We start from the raw sequence: 21,628 nt of genomic DNA on the forward strand, positions 1-21,628 counted from the left end.
AATAGTATATGTGTATATATAGTATATCTGTATCTAAGAGTTTTTGCGTTATCTTATCTGGTCATATTTGTTATAAACTTACTGGAAGAAACAAAAAAAAAAAAAAAAGGAAAAAGAAGAAAAACACCTCAAGCAAATCGTAAACATTTCGTAATACATATAAACATTATAGTGGAAGTATAGCACACACACATATATGCATATATATATTTATATACGTATAGAGGCACACGCACATGACAACAACGGAACATGTTGTATCTATAGATCTCCCTCTTGTTGTCTCTCTCCCTTTCTCTCTGGTTGGTTGGTTGGTTTTTCTTGTCTATATCTTGGCTGCTATCAAAGACGACAACAACTAATCCTAGTTTACAAATATATCAGCTATATATAGTCCACACTTGCTCAAGGTGTACCAGATGTGTGTGTGTGTGTGTGTTTGCAGGTGTACATACATATGTATGTGTGTGTGTAGCTGCTTATCAAAAATCTGTTGATGGACTAGGTTCAGGGGCGCTTTCCTCTGATTATGCAGGGCATACAAATATATAGTGCTCCTATTTTAGTATAAATAGTGTAGTATTTAGTACAAGGAATATATAGTAGTAAAGTGTAAGTTACTAATGTAGAATATGTGATATCAGTTAGTTACTAAAAGAGATGGACTCTCATTTGAGGATCATAGCAATGAAGATCAGCTATATAATCCATATATAATTAAACAGACCTTTTGCAATTACGAAATTAAATAAATGGAGAAGTTTCTTTGCCCGAGATCACTTCTTCCCCTTGTTGAGCTGAACTGCGGAAGCAACGCTTATGAAGCTTCAATTTCAATTTTATTGCACTGGGTCTGAACTTTAACCTGACCTCAACACAAGAAACTGAAAACTCTTTTCATTTGCCAATTATGAAAGAGTGAAGTGGGAGAGAAAGAGAGCGAACGAGAGGGAGTGATGAAGGCAGAGGTGGAGGTAGAGATATAGAGAAAGAGATGGAGAGAGTTGGACCCAGAGATTAAGAGAATGCGAAATGTGATATAGAGAAGAGAGATAGATATAGATAAAGAAAGAGAAAGAGATACAAATATATAGATGTAAGGAAAGCAAGCGAGTGAGATAGGTAAGGATGCAGGAGAGAAAGGGAGATGGAGACAGCTAGGTAGAGAAAGAAAGAGCGACGGTGGAGACAATACATAGAGAAATAAAGAAAGAAAGGAACACAGAATTAGAGAGCAATAAAGACAGAGATAAAGAGAAAGAAAGAGACAGAGAAACAATAGCTGATCACATTTAGCTTAAGCTAGTTAAGCTTGTAGAATGGAGAAAGGGTATACGTCAATGAGAGTTTTTGTGTGTGCGTGTGCGTGTATGCGTGTGTGGCAGGGTATAGGTTATGTGTATATATATTCGCATACATGCCACATATTAATAAATACGAACATAACTCTTGTTACTAATTGAATATGATGGGCTCAAATGGTGCTGATGCTCATTCGGACGATGTGGACGATGATGCCTCGCTGTTGCAAGTGGCAAATTAAGTTGCAAGCTTGAAGCTATCAAACCTACTCTGCAGAAGCATGGCAATTCAACATTTGCATGTGGCTGGGCCCCTCAGTTAAGTTGCACACATGCGTGGCAAGCTTAACGAGCGCCAATGCTCGACCGTTTGATGAACTCATCGAGAAGAAGAAGAAGAAGCAGCAGCAGAAGCGGCGGCGGCGGCGGCGTCAGCAGAAACAGAAACAGAGAAATATGATTACAGGGTTTTTTGTTGTTAGAAGTGGTTTTGGTGAATAGCTACCGTAGATGATCATCATCGTAATGATGATGCTGCCGCTGCTAATGATTATGCTAATGATCATCAGCTGCGGGTTTGCATATTAAAAAGGTTATCGAACGTTTGATATCATTAAGCATTTTATTTGAGCTTTCTGTTGTCTACGATCTACAACTCATATCATTAGAGAGCGACAGAGAAACCCCCGCACAGACACAACAATACGATAAAAAGATATGCGCAAAGCATAAAAGATGAACCATGAGACAGCAGAAAACCGAAAACTGAAAACAGAAGAAATCAACTCCACTAGAGTTGGAGATTCACATTAGAACAAACATGCACGTAACGCCTAGAAATGGACCCAAAGAAGAAGAAGAAGACAAAGAGTTGAATACAAAATATTTTTTCTTGTTGTTGTCTTTTAGAGTTGAGGCGCGATCTTGTCGCGTGATCAACAACTAATAACCCAAACTAAAAGTGTTGGAATAGATCCAAGAGATCATAAAATTACATCAAAACCCATATAGAGAGAGAGACGAGTTCCATGGAAACGCTTGAAGAGTTGTTGAATGCTGAGCCAAACGCTGATCGTACATTGATCGCGTTTGGGTTAAGGTTTTGCTCTTAGCTTTAGCCTTTCTTTTGCTGGTGCTGGTGCTGGTGCTGTTGCCGTTGCTTCTCCTCCTCCTCATCATCATCTATTTCTTCTTCTTCTATTTCTCCTATGGCTACAGCTACTGCTGCTTCAAGTGCGTAACGATGATTGATTTGCTTGCTGGCTGGCTGGCTTTCTGCTGGATCAGCCAAGCGACGATCGACAATCGACGATCAGAATGTCCGTCCGTCTGTCTGTCTGTCTCTCGCTTGTAGCTTGTGTGTGCTCCACAAAAAAAGTGCCTACGGCGCTTTAAGCAAGCATTAAACAACAACAACAACAACAACAGCAACAACAACAATAAAAAATTGTGACGATCTAGACAGAAATTGTAGCGTAGATCGTTTTGCTGCTGCTTCTTCTTGCCTTTTTGTTGTTGTCGCGATCGCGCGAAGAAGAACCCGGAATTGGCGTCTTTTTCTCTCTATATATACAAAGCATATATGGGGTTTATATATGCTTAGCCATAGTATACGCTCACGCGCTTGTTATGCACGATCAGCTCAACGTCTATTCGTATGTATATATATCAATATCTGTATATATATATGTCTGAATTGTCGCGCTTTCTGACGGGGGGAGTTAGGCTTTGAGCTTTACTTTACGTGTCTGTTTTCTGCTTCTTTTATAATATATGCGCCGTTGTTGTTTTTTTTTTTTTTTTACTTCTCTCTACTTTGAGCAGTTATAAAGCAAAGCAGGTCGTTGACTTGGTTTTGAATTTTGTATTTTATTTTTTGTGCTTATTAATTGAGTATTCGATATGCCGGAATATGGCAAACGATCTAAGCAAATGTAAATTTTATACAAATTTTGGCGTATACATACATATACAATGTATATTCATATAGTCATAATATAATAGCGACACGTGCAAAACACACGATGATCAGCTCGATTCACTTTGTTGTTTAGCACTCAAGTGTTAATTGATAGTGATTGACGTAGGGTATGATCGACTAGACTAGTTAATTTTCACCTATTTCAGTATCAAGTTGATTTCATTCGCAGCATTTAAATTCATCGATGACTTCTTTTATTTGTCCATTGTATATCAATATCGATTATAATTCTTTTTATATTTATACATTTAAATGAAGCGAAAACTTGTTTTACCCCATTTCATTCGATAGGCTCTTTCGTTTCAATTTGCCGATTACTATATGCGTATTCCCATCTGATAATTACATGGAATATGATCAACTTATGTCAAACCTATGCACCTATACCTATGTATATGTAAATAGAGTTGGAATTTTTTATTGCACTCAAAGGCTTCTTAAAATTTAAGGAATTTCAAATTGAATATTATCATCATTGAATCACAACCGCAGGGAAGGTTCCTTCGAGCCGTCTTGCCTGGGTTTACTTTGATTTTCTTCCTCTTCTGATGAGTTACCCTAAGCTCATTGAATTTCACGTAGGCGACAGACAATGCACAGCCTTCAGGTCCTATACATGTACATAGTAAGTATATATGAATGTACATCCACTTTAAGGGTTGTTTTCTGCTAAGAGCACTTGAGTACTGTTTAGCTGATAAAGAAGAAAAGAGGAGAAGAAGACCTCATAAAAGAGATCAAATGTCAACTGGCAACACATGCGCATTGCTTTTGTAGTCTTCGCTCCGAAGCCCCGTAGCCGGAGGAGGTTTTCCAAGAAGAAGCAGCAGCAGCAGCGTCTATAAGATGTAAGTGCATCCGCAGGTACGCATTTCCTTGTGCCCATTCTTCCAGCGCTCTCCTTCCCGTTCCACTCAACTGTTGAGCACTTCGACTACCTGCTGATGCTGCTGCTGCCGCTGCTCGCTGAGGGGTCGTTCGGCCATCATTAACAGCGCAGCAGCAGCAACAATACTATCTCTCTCTCTCTCTCGCTCTCTCTGCTTGCCTTGCAGCTGTGCATTCGAACAGGCCGTTAATCTTAATGCGCCGTGGCGGCTGTCGCTTCTGCCTTTTTATGTTATCAGATTTTTCTTATTTTTCTCATCGTTCGTTCTACTGCGCAGCAGCAGCAGTAACAGCAACAGCATCAGCCAGAGCCGCATCCAGAGCCACAGCCACTTGATGCACACAGCCAGCAGGCAGTGGTGTCGGCAGCAGGGGGTAGGATGTGCCTGCGGAAATTACTCATTAACTTAACTCTCAACAGCAGCAGGGGCAGCACGATTGCACTTTAAGCGTGAATCACTGCACGAGAGCGAATGAGAGGAAGAGAAGGAGCTATTGGAATAGCTCCTTTGATAGATCATATGTCTGCAGCGTATTTCCTCTTCTAATCTGAGCACACGCTGACGACTAACAAAGAGCTTGCTAAGCACGCACTTGACAGAGACCGAGAAGTTTACAATCCAATTAACAGTTAGGTAGGAATTTTGGGTGAGACATGGAAAAAAGACTTGCATTAATATATCAAATTTCAAAACTGTGATCGTAGTATAAAGAACTTCAAAAGATCAAACAATTGTTGGATTTTATAAAATGTTCAAAAATATAACATTCATTTTAATTTTTTATTGGATAAAGTTCTTATATTGCATACATAGACTCAGTCTTATTATTTTGCTAAGACGCAAATGTTTTGTCTATTTTCCCCCATCCTTTATTTACAAAGCTAAAAAAAAGATCTTTAAATCAATCAATTATCGATAAGATTTTATATATACAAATCCAATAAAGTTAACAGGCAATTATTTTGCAATCGACAACACGTATAAATATTCGATAAATTATCGACACGTATACAGGATGCTCGCCTGCTTGGCTGTTCAATTTCCTTGGCCATTTTTTCAAACGACCCCATTTTCCTTGTCTGGCATTTCCGATCCCACACGCCCAGTCGTATCGTGGCGTGTCCCCCACCCTCCTCGCCCCGTCCACTCAACAGTCAGGCAATTTCGCTTAAAGCGGAAATCTCTGCATAAGCAAAAATTCTTTTCACACACACGCAAAGACATGTATACAAACATTCCTGTGGCCACTCTCTCTCTCTCTCTGGGTCTCTCTTCACGCTGCAGTTTCCTCTGCGAGCTTTAGCTTTTACATTTCTTATTTGCTGTCGCCTTTCTTGTTGTTGTTTTTGTTGTATTGAGATCTCTGCTGCTGCTGGCATTTTTCTAAACTGATCGTTTTATAATTTTTCGTTTGTAATTTCCGTTGAAACCGGTTCGCCATCATCCGCATACCTAACTACCTGTGCCTGTTGCCCCCTCGTTCTCCCCCTCTCCCTCTCCTTTCTCTTTACCCTTTGTGCCTGCTGTGTTCGTTCATCCAAGCCGCGCCTCCTTCGCCGTTGCCGTCGTTCGCTGTCATCTTCGCTGGCTGAGATTTAGAATACACACATGCATATATATGTACGTACATACATACATACATACATGCTTGAGTATTTATATTCTTATTCTTCTCGCATTGCGTGCGTCGCCGCGTTTTGTGTTCTCTTGCCTTCTTTCACTTTGTTGGTGTTGCTTTTGTTTTTGTTGTTGTTGCTGCCTTTTGGTATGATGAACATTCATTTGTCATTTTACTACGTGCCACCGACTGGTTGAATGTTTATTTGTAATTGTTGTTGTTGCTATTGTTGCTGTTGCTCGGAGCGGGCGAACATGTGTGTAGTACATATGTATATGAATTTATTTTAGTCAAATTAAACCATATGTTGTTTGCGGCAACCAAAATAACACGTAGGATCGCTCATACATACAGACAATACAATACAATCACAGATATGCGTACATGCGTACATATGCGCGTGTGTGTGTGCGTGTGTACACAATCAGCAGAGGGCAGCAGCACCTCTTAAACAAAACAAATAGACCCCCTCTAAGTAAAAGACATGTACACAATAAAATATATATATTTATATATACATACATACATGCATAGATATGGACATACAAATAAACATGTGTATATCCCACAGTGCGGGCAGTGATCATCGTCATCACATCATCATCATCATCATCGTCATCTTTCTCATCTGTTATGCCTGTCTTCTCCTGTTTCTTGCTCAACACAAAAAATAATAACAAAAACAACAACAATAGCATGCAAACAAAATATATTGCTCACGAGCGCTCTCTTAGTGGGCCTATTGGCGTCTCGCTTGCACGCTTTTGAGCTATAGCTTAAGTAAATTTCTTTGCTCACTTGTTGAAATGCTTCCCGGAGAATGAGGAAGTTTCTGTTCTGCTGCTGAGAGCGCGATGAGATAAATTTTAATGTACGAGCGCGTGCGTGTGTGTATGTGTACTCATATGCATGTGTGTATGTGCAACTGGGCAATGCCTGAACGCGCGAGTGAAATACAGGGTGCGCCAGTGTAGCTGCTTCTTGAAAATTGGCTTGTTGCTCTCTTTACCCACTGGCGGATTTATTAGTCGTCGTCGTTGCGCCAACATCTTTCACCCGCTGCTGCTGCTGCTCCCGCTGCTACTTTTGAAACGAGTTTTGTGTATGGAATGTGCACTTCCGTTTGCTGTTGCCGCTGCCGTCGTCTGCTGTTGCTGTTGCTTTTGCTGCTGCTGCAGTGATATGCCCGGCAAGCCTAAATGGGTACGGCTTTCAAGTTTCTTAAAGCACGCAGCACCTCCCACCTTCCGTCGCAGACACCACAACCTTAACGGCTACGGCATCAATACATTCGTTTATGTTGAAATCTTACAGCAATCACGCTAAAGATATGCCTGAGTGTGTGAGCGTGTGTGTGTTGGGCTCCATGTGTTGTCGATTTGTATATGCACATATGTATGTATTTGTTTGTCGGTGTTTGCTTTGTACACATCCGGAATAGTAGCGTCAACGTCGAAGCCAGCGACGACGACGCCAACGCACATATTTATGGCAATTACCATATTGAGTAATTTTCAATTAAAAAGCTTAATTTTATATACGTAGATATATACACAGATATAGTATCTACATATGCTTAGACATTAGTGAAAGCTCTCTTGAGTGTAAACAGACAGTAGTCCTGTTAAATGGGAAAAAAACCCAGAAGAGAATTTTAGTTCATAGAACGTAGGGCAGAGAGTGATGTCAACGGCAGTTGTTTTGTTGCAAAGCTTTCACTTGATCGCTTCCTGCGGGGGTGTTTTTGAATGTGAGAAAAATAATAAGAGCAAATGGCGATAATACAGTAATTGAGCGTTCATATGCGTGCATGTGTGTGTGTCTATGAGTGCTTGCGTATTGATTCTGACTCATGCTTAGCGTTTTGTCTCGTTCTCGCTCGCTCGCTCAGCTGGTTTGTGCCTGTTGCGCTGCCTGCTGAGCAGATTTGTTTATGAAGAAATCAGATTTGCTTGGAATGCGATTGAGTGCTATCTCTTTCGACGCATACAGGGTGATTTTGCACGTATGGTTCATATTCTAGCCTTTCCTAATAATCAAATTTGTTTGCTCTCTTTCCAGGTTGTTTTAATCTAGTGGCGTTTGCATGTCCAAAATGAAAATGCTTCCAGTACAGCTATCACTGAATCCGCTTAATCCCGGCATCTGGGGCGATGTCATGTGGCGCTGCCCCCCACCACCGTCCAGTCAGTTGGCTGAGCTCAAAACACAATTGCCCCCATCCTTGCCATCAGATCCGCGCCTCTGGAGTCGCGACGATGTGCTCGTGTTTCTCCGCTTCTGCGTGCGTGAGTTCGATTTGCCCAAACTCGACTTTGATCTCTTTCAAATGAATGGCAAAGCCCTGTGCCTGCTGACCCGCACAGACTTTGGCCATCGCTGCCCTGGCGCCGGCGACGTCCTGCACAATGTGCTACAGATGCTGATCATCGAGTCGCACATGATGCAATGGCATCTGCCCAACAGCCCCGTCACGCCCACCGGCCGCTACCCGCTGTCTCCGCACAGCCACCCGCCGACACCCACCTGGCCACCCTTGAACGCACCTCCCGGAGCCGACCCCGGCGGCAGCAGCAATCCCTTCCACAGCAGCAGCAGTGTGGCCGCCCACATGGCCGCCCACCACTTCATGGCGCCCAACTCGGTGACCCTCAGTCCGCCGCCCTCTGTCGACTCGCAGGCCAGCAGTCCGCCGGAGTCGGCCTCGGGATACTCGAGTGCCGGCGCCTCAGCAGCAGCCATGAGCAGCGCGGTCGCCGCAGCGGCCGCAGCAGCGGCGGCGGCAGCAGCAGCCGTTGCCGGCTCCTCCAGTGCGAGCAGCACCACCAGCAATGGGTCCACATTGAACGGCTGTGTGCAGCCTATGAAGGGCATCCAGTCCAGTGCCAGCAGCAACCACTCCGACTCCGAGGAGGAGTTCGCTGAGTCAGCCAACCAGAGCAACAACAATAACAGCAGCAGCAGCAACAATGGCAGCAACAGCAACAACAGCAACAGCAACAACAACAGCAGCAACACCAACAGCAACAACAAAGCTCTGCCTCTGGCGCCGCTCTCCTACAGCGCAGGCAGTCCGCCGGGCACGCCCATTCACAAGGATATGAAACCCAACTGGACGCAGCAGCTGACCAACAGCTTTGTCAGCTCCTGGTCCCAGCAGCAACAGCAGCAGCAGCAACAACAACAACAGCAGCAACAACAACAGCAGCAGCAGCAACAGCAACAACAGAAGTTGACACTGGAGAATGCAGCGGGCGCCATTGTGGCTGCAGGGGGTGGCTCGATATCCGCCCCAACCACGCCCAGTTATATGTACAAAGCGAAGCGGGAGTTCTTTCCGGAGAACTCGGAGCCAAATACGAGTGAGTGAAGCTACGAATTGTTGCAAATTTGAATTGATAACAAGTTATCGATGTAAATTGTTGATATGTGAATAGTATACGTAATCGATAAATCGATAACAGCGCAAACAATTGTTAGTACCAGCAATATCGATCATAATTTATATCAATTTTAATTTCGATTTCAATTACTATTTATCGAAACACTATAACTAATCGATATTTTCCATTGCCCTCGATAGACGGCCGCCTCCTGTGGGACTTTCTGCAGCAGCTGCTGAACGACCGCAACCAGAAGTACAGCGATCTGATTGCCTGGAAGTGCCGCGACACGGGCGTCTTCAAGATCGTCGATCCCGCCGGCCTGGCCAAGCTGTGGGGCATCCAGAAGAACCATTTATCGATGAACTATGACAAGATGTCGCGCGCCCTGCGATATTACTACCGTGTCAACATTCTGCGCAAGGTGCAGGGCGAGCGGCATTGCTACCAGTTCCTGCGTAATCCCACGGAGCTGAAGAACATCAAGAACATATCGCAGCTGAGGCAGACGGCGACGGCGTCAGCGACACCTGGCGAGCAGGTGGGCAGTCCGTCGGCCAGCAGTTGGAGTCAGCAGCAGCAGCAGCAACAACAGCAACAGCAACAGTTGCAGGCGCAGCAGCAGCAGCAGTCGCAGCAACAGCAATCGCAACAACAGCAACAATTGCAGCTGCAGCAGCAACAGTTGCAGCTGCAACAGCAGCAGCAACAACAGCAACAGTCGCCCCAGCGTCCCGCATCGCGAAATGCCCAGCCCATGGCTCTGCCCACGGCAGCAGCGGTTGCTGCTGCTGCTGCGGCCGCTGGCTATGGACCGCAGCCGACGTCGCCGCTCTTCATGCACGCCTTTCACTTCCTGTCCGCTGCCGCCGCAGCGCCGCCGCCCAACTCGCCTGGATCCGTGGCCTGCCTGACTCCGGGCGCCGCCACCTCAGCGCCTGGCGACAAATTCCAATTTCACCCGCTGAAGCTGGAGAGCGCCAACGACAGCGCTGGCGAGGATCTGAAGCCCACGGACCTGAGTGTGAGCAGCAAGACTGCGAATGTGAATGCGAATGCAAACGCCAATGCGAACGGCAATGCGAATGCGAATCTGAATGAGGATTGCTATCCGTAAGTGCAGATGCCAGTCGCTGCCCTTGCTAACCTTGCTAATTACCCAACTGCAACAACTCTATTGCAGGCTCATACGTAATGCGGATGGCTTGACCACCATTAAGCTGATACGCCAGTCGGAGCACAAGGCGGAGGCAAGCGAGCAGCTGACGGCGGCTGCAGGTGGCAGCCACAGCGCTGCCAACTCACCTCGGCCCATGGATGCAGTCGAGCGGGAGCGGGAACGGGAACGGGAAAGGGAACGGGAGCGGGAAAGGGAGCGAGAGCCACAAGCTGTGCCCATGGATAGTGAATGCAATGGCAGCGAGGATGCGGCATTTAGGCATATGCATTAGGCTCCACACACACATATGCCCACACCCACACCCATACCCACCCTTCACACCTGCTCTATGACAATCAGCCACAAACACAAAACTTTACCTGAGCAACATGAATGCAGCTGCCTTAGGGGACCAGCCAACAGCACACTCTCACACTCACTCTCACACTCACACTCACACTCACACACTCATTAACTTGTTGTACATACCATACACACGCACACACCTTTTGTATATGTGTGTGTGCTGATTAGCTTTTAAGCTTAGTTTAGCCTGCAGCCTTAAATAATAGAAATTCAAAAAGAAAAGCATATTCTAGGCATAAGCTATACATAGATATATATAGTTGCATAAGTCACACACCCACACACACTCATACATACGCATGCAATACATATACACACACACCTGTACTGTAATTTGTTTATATATATACCATATGAGAAATGTAGCTTAAGTAGTTTCTTCTCTTCACTTTTGTATGTGACCGGCGCAGCGCAGCCTTTCAAAGTTTTACAGAGTTATGTGCCAATTTTCTACATATGCTAAACAGCAATTAAACAATTATTAAGCTTAAATCAAACACACACATACACACCTTAGTCTATAAGTGTTGTCACCTTTGAGCTTTACAATGTTGCCTCAACAAATGGTTTCACCCAAAATGGAAAACAAAATTGTTAGAAAATATACAAAAAAAAAAAAAAAAAAGAATGAAAATCAAAAATATAAAAGAAAACAAGAAAATTTGTTAATTATAAAATTTATATATACACTGAGAGAAAAAATTCGTAGCCATTTATTTCAATGCAAACAAATTAATTGTGATAACTGAAGAAGAAGAAAAAATTGTAAAAAAAAAATTGATTTAATAACTGAAACAGTTTAGTTTTTTTTTAGTTTGTTTGTTTTTGGCAAAGCAATTTCTATTAGTTCTAAAACATTGGCTTCCATTTGTAAACAAACACACCCACACATGCATATTTATGTACTTGTATTTAGTTTTAGCTAAAAAGAAAGCGAAAGGTGTTCATAAATTGATCTTAAAACAAAAACAAGAAATGCAAAAACTAATTAATTTTTTTGTACATTTTCAAAGGCACTTTATTAGTTATGAAATACACACACATAATTATAATTATAATTAATATACAAATTTTACAAGCTGTAATTATTAATCATTAAGTACATACATGCATACATATATATAGACAACTATATATATACACATATATATATGTAATTAATTTTAATTAATATAATTTTTGTTTGTTTTTCATTCGTCTAATTGCTTAAGTTTAAACACCGCCAATAGCTAATAATTAGCACTTTAGTGTCGCCACAATACCTGTTCTTCCATTGAAAAAATACCTTATCTTTCGATATGATATATATATATAAAATATATATATAATATATATATATAGAGCATATTATATATGAAAAAAAAAAAACAAGTAATGAAACAAATTTATATATGCAATAAATAAATGAAATCAAAACTCTGAAGTCAAATGTTTCTATGAATACAATTTGGGAGACTTTTAGATCAGTTACTGATTAGTTTCAATTTTCTGTGATTTGATTATAAATTAGATTGTCTCTCAGATCACTATATTATAGTTACTTCTTAAGTTTAGATCAGCCGCTTTCTGTGTTTAAGCTCAACAGATGATAATGTTAGATTTTGAATACTTTTTAGATCAACTGTTGATTGTTCTGTTGATGTTTATGGCACTTTCTGTTTAGATCACCTTCTGAATGTCTTTTATATTAATTGATTGTTGTGCTTTAAATCAAAAACGGATTGTGTATTTAGATCAGTTGCTGACTTCTTTTAGATCACTGTGTGTAAATTACTTTTGAAGTTTAAAGCAGCTGCTCATTATGTTTTAGATCACTGTGCTATGTCTTAAGTAATTGATGTTTTAGATCGTCTGTCTTTTAGATCTATTACTGATTCAGATCAACTCCTGATTGTCCAGGAATTCACGGATCATATTGCGGCACGACTTAAGCAACGCCTTGTTGCATGCCGCAGTGGAGGTGGCCTTCTGCTTGGCTTTCACTATTGTGCTGCCGCCGATTGCCGCCACGCTGTTGTTGCTGCTGCTGCTGCTGCAACTGGGCGTGGGCGTGGGTGGCGGCGTCGCCTTGGCTGGAGTCAACGAGCGGCGCAGCAGATGAGGCGGGATGCTGCGCTTCTTCAGCGGCTGCGATGCAGCAGCCATGGAACTGCGCATCGGCTCCTTCGGCGTGGACTCCTCGGCGATGGGTTCGAATGAGGCTGCTCCTCCTCCTCCTCCAATTACTGTGGCTGTTGAGAGCGGCGGCGTTGTCTGCTTGACATTGGCGGCCTTGATCTCGTACTGATAGCGCAGCATTAGCAGTGCGGCAGCTGCCTCCAGCTCGAGTGCGCCATAGTTGTTGATGTACGGCAACTTGTCGGACTCAGTGTACGGCTTGCCCGTCTTCTTGATCAAGGATGCCATGCGACTCTTCATGCTGACGTTTGTAGTTGGACTGTCTACCCACCTAGCAGTGCTCGCCGCTTTTATGCAAGCTCAAGGATTTACCTGGCCACCAGGTGAGGTGGATTGCGCCAGGCTACCTGCCTATTGACCCGTGTCCGCTAATAAGTGAACTAATCCGCGGCAGCTGGCGTAACTTTAAATTTCTTATTACCAGCCAGGTAAGACATCTTCCATAATAAACCTTACCCATGCAAATGCCATATTTGGTCTTAGACATTTGTAGGATCATAAACTTTAACTGGGAATCGTAACACTTTTCAGATTCTCAAAATCCATCCATTTGTCAGTTACAATTTGAGTTTGTTCACAGAATTTTTTATCCTAACTTAAGATTTTTCCCACCTTATTAAAGATTATAAAAGGTTTCATTTCCTTTATACAGAAATCATACTGATATTCTTTTGAATAGGTTCTAAATTTTTGTTCTGATCTAGACTATATTTTATTTCTAGAATAATAACAAAATATGTGTATATCTAAGGTGCTTGTTTCACAAATTTTATTTGCAAGCCTTCTTTAAATGTAGGCTTTTAAATGAATTATTTTGAGTGTTTGTTTTATGCTATTTAACAGATTTTGCAATGGGTGCTATAAGCTGCATTATAATATAACATACATTAAATATATGTATAGGATATATATTAAATCAAGTACATAGTTGCTCAATTATGAATTAAATAATAACAATGCTTTCTCTTAGCATTAAAAAGAAAAGAACTGAAAAATGAAAAGTAAAAGTAATTCAAGTTGATTAGACGATAAACTATATAGCCAGAGATAATCTAGTAAACATATTTATTCAGCTTGATTTGGTTTTATTTTCTATTTTTTGTTTTACTCTATTTCCCTCTGTGAATCCAATCGAGCAGCTCTGATGTCTCAATTCACCATCTCAATTGGATGTTGACTAAAAATCAACGATTTATTCCAAAATAATAAAATTAACACTAAATTTTTGTTGCATTGTGCCTTGTGTCTGTGCTGCTCATGCATTTACAAATGCACACACACACATATACATATATACATATCAAGAAATATATATATATGTGTATATCTATATATGCTTTGAAGATTTTTAAATACATGCATTTAACTGCTGACATGGAACGTTGGGTGGCCCCGATTACGACGACGACGACGACGGCGACAAAGGCGATGACTACGTTGACAACGATAGCTTCTGGGTCCATTCGTGAAATAAATATATACATCTGACTTGGCTTGGCTTGACTTTAGGGTCGAAGGACAGAGTCTCTCTCGAGCACATCCCTAACTAGTATTACGCGTGTATCTCAAATAGTTTGGCAACCTCATTGAGATCATCATAGCTTTTGTTCTGATTGATTATCGTCCGCGCCAGTCCAATCCGATTGAACAGATTCCACAATAAAATGCCAACAATTTTTTCGTTCTGCAGATAGAAGATGACGCCCTTGCCATAGTTCGGCTCCTCGCTGGGATCGCAGCTCATCTCGGGTCCGGTTGCAGGTTTCAGTTGCTCGTCAGCATTCGCATCCGCTCGCACCTCTGTATGGCTATCCGCACGCTTCTCGTTGTTCGAGGGTATTGCGAAGACACCCACGGTGGGCAGCGAGGAGTCCACCAGGCCGATGCCCTCGTAGCCAATTTCTGGGCCCAGATCGGACCAGAACATACTCTGATGGGTGTACGGTTTCTCTGTGGATAAAGAGAATAGATTCGAGTATTCTCATATATATAAATATATTCATATCCAATGCTCACTCGCTCCAGTCATATTCTCGCCAGCTAGCCGGCCGGAAACCACGGAATGATCGTGATGCTCGACACGCCTGCGTCCCAGCAGCGGATCATAGAAACAGGATGCATCACCGGCCACAAACAAATTGCGACGTGCTTCCAGCTCCGCATTTACCACAAATCCACCCATGCTACGATCGACTTCCAGCTTCGAGGCGCCAGCCATTGACGTGTTCGGCGAGCAGCCCACGCAGACAACCACGATGTCGGTCAACAGAGACATGCCATTGTTCAGTTCCAGCTTCAGCTGGGACTCGTCCCGCGTGGCCGTGCGGATGCTGGCATCTGGTATCACACAGACGCCCTGCGCCTTCATCTTCTGGGTTGTCCACTCGCTCAGATAGTTGGGCAGCACCTTGGACATGTTGCCGCTCTCCTGGAACACCTGGTACACCTTGCCTCCGTTGTTCTCTTTGGAGTAGTGGGCCAGCGAACAAGCTAGCTCGCTGCCAACGAACCCATTGCCGACAATCGTGATCGAGCGCTTCTGCAGCGCGTAGCGACGCAGACGATCAAAGTCATCGGGCGTGCGGTAGACCATGATCTTCTCCTGCACACTGGGCGGGGCGTCGCGGAACATGGGCAGATTTTTGGGCGAGCAGCCGGTGGCAATTAAACACGTATCGTAACTGATTTGATAGCCGTCACTTAGTGTCACAATACGATTCTCTGCATCCACTTTCTTAACGGCAAAGCCTTGAGCTACGGCAATGCCGCCGTTGACGCTTTCGTCCAACTTCTCCGGGTCCACAAAGAATTCCTCTGGCTCAAAGTACAAACTGGGGGATATTTAAATGTGAGTCCACACAGCGATGCTTAGCGCATTCTCAGAGTGACTCACCTGCGTTCCGAGCCCGTCCACTGCTTGAAGCGGTAATCCTTAATGGGATCCTCGTTCGGATTTGGCGTATACCAAAGCTCCTTGGATAGAGGTGGGCGCATATATGGCTTGCGGAACTCATTGCTGATCATCAAAACCTTGGCCTTGGCGTCGTTAGATTTGATGGCGCGGAACGCGGAGAAGGCAGCAGTGCCGCCACCCACGATCAAATAGGGAACATGCGCTGGAAGTTTATCTGAGCTGCTAGGTGCTGAAAGGATTCAGTCGATCAGTGCCATAGATAGATCAAAATTAGCTAATCTGCCATTTACTTGTGACAAAGCCAGAGATTTTGGCTCGCTTCAAAGCATCCTCTGGACTCTCGCCATCGCCCGAACCGTCCTTGTTCTGACGTGACCACAGCCAAGCGATCTGCAAGGGATTACGAACTGTTATTCATGATAGATTTCTATATATGTGCGGCACATACGATGCCTCCGGCTACAAGCGCCGCCAATGCACCAAGGATGCAGCGTAGCTTTAGTTGTTTCAGCTTCTCTTCCGCCTTCTTTTTATCATCGTCTTCGCCATCACCGCCGCACACATCGCCGCCGCCTCCACGTGCAATGGTTGTCTCTCGGCGCAGGCGATGGAATTCCTCGCAAGGATCTTTGCATATGTCGTCAGATTTGTCGACGCTAAGTGCTGGCGGCTTCTCGCACTGCGAAGACTTCAGCACTTCCTGGGCAGTGGATGACGGTCGGGAGTCCGCATAGGCCTGGAAGAGAAACCGCACGTATTAGAGATTGCATATATAGGAGATGCAAATGAAGTGGCATGAATGAATGATGGAATGGATGATACCACGCGAAATTGTGGTTCTTGCATGACAGCAGATGCGGCAGTGAAGTTGATGGGCGGGCTCTGTATATTGGAAGCAGTTGTGATTGCCCCAACATCGTCATCCATATCGGGCACGAATTCCACACTTTGGGCCACTTTCATGCAGGCATTCTGATTCGGATACTTATTGGCTTGTAATTTAGAGCGTGCCTCAAGCGTACGTTTTTTTACCATTTGATACAAACTGTTGTGTGCCGGCCGGCTGATGCCTGCAATGGAAGACACACATTTTAATACAACAATTGTGATTTCAATCAAGTAATAGTGCATGCCGGTCTGCCAGTCGAGCATAACCTCACTCTAGCTCCACCTGTGCCACTGCGCCACTGCTCCAGTGCTCCACTTACCATTTATCAGTTGGGGAAGTCGATGTACGGGTTGTATGATTCGTCTGCTGGCTAATATGTGCGCCTGTCGACAGAACTTTTGACACAAACATCTCACACTCCAAATGCTCATAATACCGATTCGATTCGTATCGTTATGTGTTTGTCTCGAGGGGGCAATAAAGGCAACAACAACAAGATTTTAAATCTATTTGGGTTTTCTTGTGTAACAATAGTATAAACGTGAATGTATATATTATTGTTTTAGTAAATAAAAAAACGTCGTGTTTTGGTTCGATATGTGAATTAATTCTCAGTGAAAATATGACTCGAGTATCAGCACAGCTACATGTATTTTAAATGCGAAATTAGAAAGACTTTTAATTTACATCACACACATTCGGATCGGAATAAAACATTTGCACACACGCACGCCGTCTCCATGTACTGGCGCTTAACAACACTGTGCATTTGTCTCACGTACCGCCACGACCAGGGCTGGCGTATATTCTGTTTCATTTCACAATTCAAACAACTTTTGTGAAGATTCGTTACTTTTGTGCTGGAGTATGAATGATTTTTGTTTGCTTGTAGTGAAACAGTTAAGGCAATGTATATCAGTTTCAGCTTTAGCTGCTACCAATGCCACCCTAATCCATCTGAATGGAATTTCGTTCTCCTTCAGCCCATGCATTAGAATAAATCACAAGGATTATTACAGTTTATCGAGTCGAGCTCGATTCTTTTGTGCAAGGCAATAAATTATTTATTGACGGCTACGTCGAGTACATTGGTATGTTTGCTAAACTAATTATTTATCAGCCACAACTTGCTTCTTGCTGGCAGCAGCAGCTGCGCCACTCACCGGTGGCTTAATACCCATCAAATTGCAGAGCTCATTGCGTATCGGTCGCACCTCCACCAAGGGCAATGTCCAGTCCGTTTCCGAAAGTAGATTCAAGATCTCATCCATGTTCTCTTCCGGTATGTCGGTGACATCGCCGTGCAGCGCCAGAGCTTCGTATAGCTTGGTTGCTGCCGTCTTGCGCACATGCACATGCTGTAGACCGAGGAATACGGAAATTTTGGAAAGGATTCTCTTGCTGAGTCGGGGAACTTGGAGCAGCTGACAAAAGGTGCTAATACTGGTAGCTGTCTTGTACAGCTTCTTGTAGCCCTTGACCTCCAGATTGAGTAGGCGATAAATATCCTCGGCGAAGGGATTATTCTCATCGTGTAAGACATTTTCAACACTGCCCGAGCCGAGAAGAATGTCCAAGAAGCTGAGCATAGGATAGGTCACGCGCTCGTTCAGGAGATGACACTCGAAGTTCTGCACAATCTCCGAGCAGAGCCGCGGCACCATCTCCTGGTGGGCACGCAGGAACTGGAAGAGTGCAGCAGAAGCGTACTTGATCTGCAATAGAGATAAAGATATAGATACTCTCTCAGCTCAAATGTATTATCCGATGCTCACCAGAGATTCGGTCAGCTGCCCGATGCTGGCTGAAAGTCCAAGCAAAACACGCTTTGAGTAGGCCGGCAAGGCGAGCAGCTCGCAGAATAAGGGGAATGTCTGGTCAGCAAATAGCCACAGGACGGACTTCTCGTCCTTCGGGAAGATCTCGAGAAGTCGCTCATGGTCACGAATATAAGGAATAGCGGGCACCGTGTGGACCAACTGGCAACAGAGGCGGCCAGCCAAGCCGCGTGTGCGATCGATTTTCTCCACTGCCTGCTGCATAAAGCCAACAACAATTTGATGCACTTGGTGCGGGAATAAGAGATTCGCGGGACACTCCGTGGCCAGCTCGAAGAGGGCCTGCATCGCCGCCTCGCGCACCCAGGCGCCAATATCTCCGCGATTATCCAAGGTATACTCATCCAGCGCACGCAGCAGACAATGAATCACTTTATCAAAGTGAATCCGGTCCGCAAAGGAGCAGGACACGGACGAATCGTAGCCAACCGTCTTGACCACTTTTCTCAGCGCCTGAACGCTGCGAGTGCGCGCCTCGCTCCACCTGTAGGTCTGCACCGATTCGTGATTATCGCACGCGCCTGGAGGAACCAGTGCGTGCTTTACTAGACTATCCAATACGGATGTCAAATGCTGTCGCAATATAAAGGCGGGCAACACGCCCAATGCGGCAATGTAGCCCATGCGTATGTGCTCTTCCAGGTCGTTGTCAGCGCCTTTCAAATACGTCTCGATGATGCGCGCGTTCTCAGCTGAGCGCGATTCCAAGCAGTAGAAGGAGAGGCAGAGCTCTGCAAAGGCCTCGACAGCAGCGTCGCGAATGTTGTTCGTCTTGGTGGTGAGGCAGAGCTCAATGACGTGCTGCCAGCTGGCTGTAAGGGAAGGTCAGATGTTTACAATGAATATATCAAAATATATATATTTATACAGACCTAGACACTCCTGGTTAACGGGCAGCTGGGCCACGCTGCAGTTACGTATGAAGCTTGTTGTGCTAAGCTTCATCAATTCGCCGCTCATGCCTCGATAGAAGTTACGATCCACAAAAGTCTTGACTAGATCGTTCAGCTCAGCAATGCGCTGGTTGGATAGGTAAGCCCCTTTGGAGTCTGGTGCCCTTTCCAGCTCCCTTAGGGCCAGCGTTATCTCGCCCATGGCCAGCACGCAGCCATGCCTTGCGTTCACGTCGATCGTCTCCGTCTTGGCCAAGAGTTGAGGCAGGACAACGGCCGCCATGTACTCGGGTGCCCGATAGGTGAGCTTGTGCAGCGCCTTGGCTGTGAGCTCCCTTATGGCTGGATCCCAGTGGCCCACCTTGCGCTGCACCAGATGATCTATGAGAGGCTGACGATACTCCTCGAATTGAGCAATGAAATCGCTAATGGACAAATACGAATTCTGTCGTATGCCCACGGAGTAAAAGTCCGTGGTAGTGGATATCTCAATGCCATAGGGAAAGTTGCCCAGGCGTCCGACGCTCTCCTGAAAGGCAGCTGAGGCAGCGCGTCGGCAATTGATTTCTCTGTCAAACACGGCTACAGTAAGCAGACCGGATGAGATTAGCTGGACGAATGGCTTGAGATCGTCCGGGTTGTAGGCGCGAGCAAAGGCCCAGCACATGTAGCAGGCAGCATCCCGAATGTGTTGGCCGACGGACATGTAGCCCTTCACCTCGTCGTAGAAGAGCGCCTGCATCAGCAGCGGCACAAGTTCGTGCAGGCGATAGGGCAGGAGTAGGCCCCTCTTGGCTAACTCTGCTAAGGCCAGGCAGCCGCCGTGCCATGCCTCGTGCGGCTCCAGGGGATTGAGTATGTCTATGACAGAGCCAATCACCTCATCAGCCAGCTCCTTGGGTAGGCGATTAGTAACGCGACCCAGTCCCTTGGCTGCACTCCAGCGTATATCGTTGCCGCCACTGCGCAGCGCTTGGAGAAGCTCCTCTATTACCTCCTCAATAGCATCGGGTACTACGATCTCCTCGGCAGCCGCGTCATCCTCAGCCTCAGCCTGCACAGTCAAGAAATCGCCCGCAGCGTTTGGCTGGGCAGTCAAATTGCTGGCCAGTGAGCGAGTGCCTGTAGGGGAGGAATCTTTGATTGCAGAAGGGTTTAGCTATTGAGAAATAAGTTTACCTCTCTTGTAACGCCAGCTGGCGATGCGTGGCTTGAGCTGCACCAAGCCCAGTCGCTGCACAATCTTGATATAGTATTTATATTTAAGGAAATCATCGCCATCCTTGTACTTGCAGCCCAGGATCCACTTGAGCAGCTTGTCCGCATAGGGCAGCAGATCCTCTCGCTTGCCATGCTTCAGAATGGATGCAATGGCAGCCAGTTGACCAAATTTCACCTGCAATGTGTCCGCTTGGTGCTGCTCAATGATCCAGTCGAAGAAGCGCTCCAAGTACAAGTCCTTGATGTCATTGCGCACAAAGTACTTGGCGGACAGGTAGGCGGCCATATTGCTGCAAGTATCGTTGGAAGAGACATACAGCTTGCACAGCTCGTAGATGCGCTCCATTTTGGGCACGGCAGCCGGAGCTACTGGACCATCATGATTACAGTTGTTGAGTGGCGGAGGAGCAGCTGCCTCATACGCATCCAGTCGGGACATGTGAAAGGGATTCAGCACCAGTATGGACATCCAGAGGAGCAGCACATACCGAGTCTCCCAGTTGCTGAACTTCTTGGGATCCTGCTCGCTGAGCAGCTGCAGCACAAATTCCAAGTCGCTCAACTCGTGAGGCATAAACTTAACCAAAACTTTATATGTGCGAACTTTGCAAATCACGTACAAGTACTTAAAGGCAGCATCACGCTCCCCAGGTTCTTGGTTCGACTGTCTAATCTTGTTTAGCAGCCGTGTCAGTAGCAGCTCCAGATGGGGATCGAGCAGGTGCGGCTGCTCTTGGTAGCGCGAGAGCACCTCTGTGTATTGCTCGAATTCTCGTTCGAAGGAGTTCGCTTGTATCGATTTAATATTATCTATGAGCGCGAGGACTTGCTCCATTTCGGCAAAGTGCTCCAGCGTATTTGCCGGCAAATCATCGTCCTTGACTTCGTCGTTTTGCTGCATCGTTCTGCTTTTATAACAAAATTGTAAATTTTTTGAACAGACTGACAAGCAAATGAAGTCGAACTTCAAGTTTTGATTGTTTCACTGTTTCAGCTT

The 21,628-nt window shown here is 45.0% G+C and overlaps 4 protein-coding genes across 5 annotated transcripts; 1 reads left to right on the forward strand and 3 right to left on the reverse strand.

Moving 5' to 3' along the window:
* Positions 1-1,167: 1,167 nt before the first annotated feature.
* LOC108611315 (uncharacterized) lies at positions 1,168-13,471 on the reverse strand. Its single transcript, XM_089465693.1, has one exon. The coding sequence runs from the start codon at positions 13,114-13,116 to the stop codon at positions 12,574-12,576; it is 543 nt and encodes a 180-aa protein (XP_089321819.1). The 5' UTR covers positions 13,117-13,471; the 3' UTR covers positions 1,168-12,573.
* On the forward strand, positions 7,877-11,339 carry aop (ETS variant transcription factor anterior open). The gene is made up of 3 exons (XM_018003863.2): positions 7,877-9,152; positions 9,374-10,286; positions 10,357-11,339. The coding sequence occupies exons 1-3, from the start codon at positions 7,877-7,879 to the stop codon at positions 10,622-10,624; spliced, it is 2,457 nt and encodes an 818-aa protein (XP_017859352.2). The 3' UTR covers positions 10,625-11,339.
* A 152-nt stretch (positions 13,472-13,623) lies between the features above and the next one.
* Positions 13,624-17,557, reverse strand: AIF (Apoptosis inducing factor). Of its 2 annotated transcripts, none has more exons than XM_018003866.2 (7): positions 16,999-17,557; positions 16,613-16,860; positions 16,239-16,526; positions 16,081-16,180; positions 15,770-16,019; positions 14,893-15,707; positions 13,624-14,826 (listed from the first exon to the last, which is right to left on the reverse strand). In XM_018003866.2, exons 1-7 carry the CDS (start codon positions 17,108-17,110, stop codon positions 14,429-14,431), a joined length of 2,211 nt encoding a protein of 736 aa, XP_017859355.1. In that variant the 5' UTR covers positions 17,111-17,557; the 3' UTR covers positions 13,624-14,428. The 2 variants fall into 2 exon arrangements, with proteins under 2 accessions (XP_017859355.1, XP_017859356.1); XM_018003867.2 differs by having other exon boundaries at positions 16,823-16,860; positions 16,999-17,556.
* A 132-nt stretch (positions 17,558-17,689) lies between these two features.
* Positions 17,690-21,585, reverse strand: Tbcd (tubulin folding cofactor D). Its single transcript, XM_018004647.2, has 4 exons — positions 20,590-21,585; positions 19,390-20,532; positions 18,455-19,329; positions 17,690-18,394 (listed from the first exon to the last, which is right to left on the reverse strand). The coding sequence occupies exons 1-4, from the start codon at positions 21,530-21,532 to the stop codon at positions 17,789-17,791; spliced, it is 3,567 nt and encodes a 1,188-aa protein (XP_017860136.1). The 5' UTR covers positions 21,533-21,585; the 3' UTR covers positions 17,690-17,788.
* Between the last annotated feature and the right edge of the window lie 43 nt (positions 21,586-21,628).

This window comes from Drosophila arizonae, chromosome 3 (assembly GCF_054131065.1).
Source record: "Drosophila arizonae isolate 15081-1271.41 chromosome 3, UAZ_ARI_1.0, whole genome shotgun sequence".
NCBI lineage: Eukaryota > Metazoa > Arthropoda > Insecta > Diptera > Drosophilidae > Drosophila > Drosophila arizonae.

Coding starts and splice junctions, on each gene's coding strand:
- aop (XM_018003863.2), top strand. CDS start 7,877: ATGTCCAAAATGAAAATGCTTCCAGTACAGCTATCACTGAATCCGCTT. Junction 9,153..9,373: donor GAACTCGGAGCCAAATACGA/GTGAGTGAAGCT, acceptor TGCCCTCGATAG/ACGGCCGCCTCCTGTGGGAC. Junction 10,287..10,356: donor CTGAATGAGGATTGCTATCC/GTAAGTGCAGAT, acceptor ACTCTATTGCAG/GCTCATACGTAATGCGGATG.
- LOC108611315 (XM_089465693.1), bottom strand. CDS start 13,116: ATGAAGAGTCGCATGGCATCCTTGATCAAGAAGACGGGCAAGCCGTAC.
- AIF (XM_018003866.2), bottom strand. CDS start 17,110: ATGAGCATTTGGAGTGTGAGATGTTTGTGTCAAAAGTTCTGTCGACAG. Junction 16,861..16,998: donor ACTTCCCCAACTGATAAATG/GTAAGTGGAGCA, acceptor CTTCCATTGCAG/GCATCAGCCGGCCGGCACAC. Junction 16,181..16,238: donor CGCTTGTAGCCGGAGGCATC/GTATGTGCCGCA, acceptor AATCCCTTGCAG/ATCGCTTGGCTGTGGTCACG.
- Tbcd (XM_018004647.2), bottom strand. CDS start 21,532: ATGCAGCAAAACGACGAAGTCAAGGACGATGATTTGCCGGCAAATACG. Junction 19,330..19,389: donor CGTTAACCAGGAGTGTCTAG/GTCTGTATAAAT, acceptor CTTCCCTTACAG/CCAGCTGGCAGCACGTCATT. Junction 18,395..18,454: donor GGCAGCTGACCGAATCTCTG/GTGAGCATCGGA, acceptor TCTCTATTGCAG/ATCAAGTACGCTTCTGCTGC.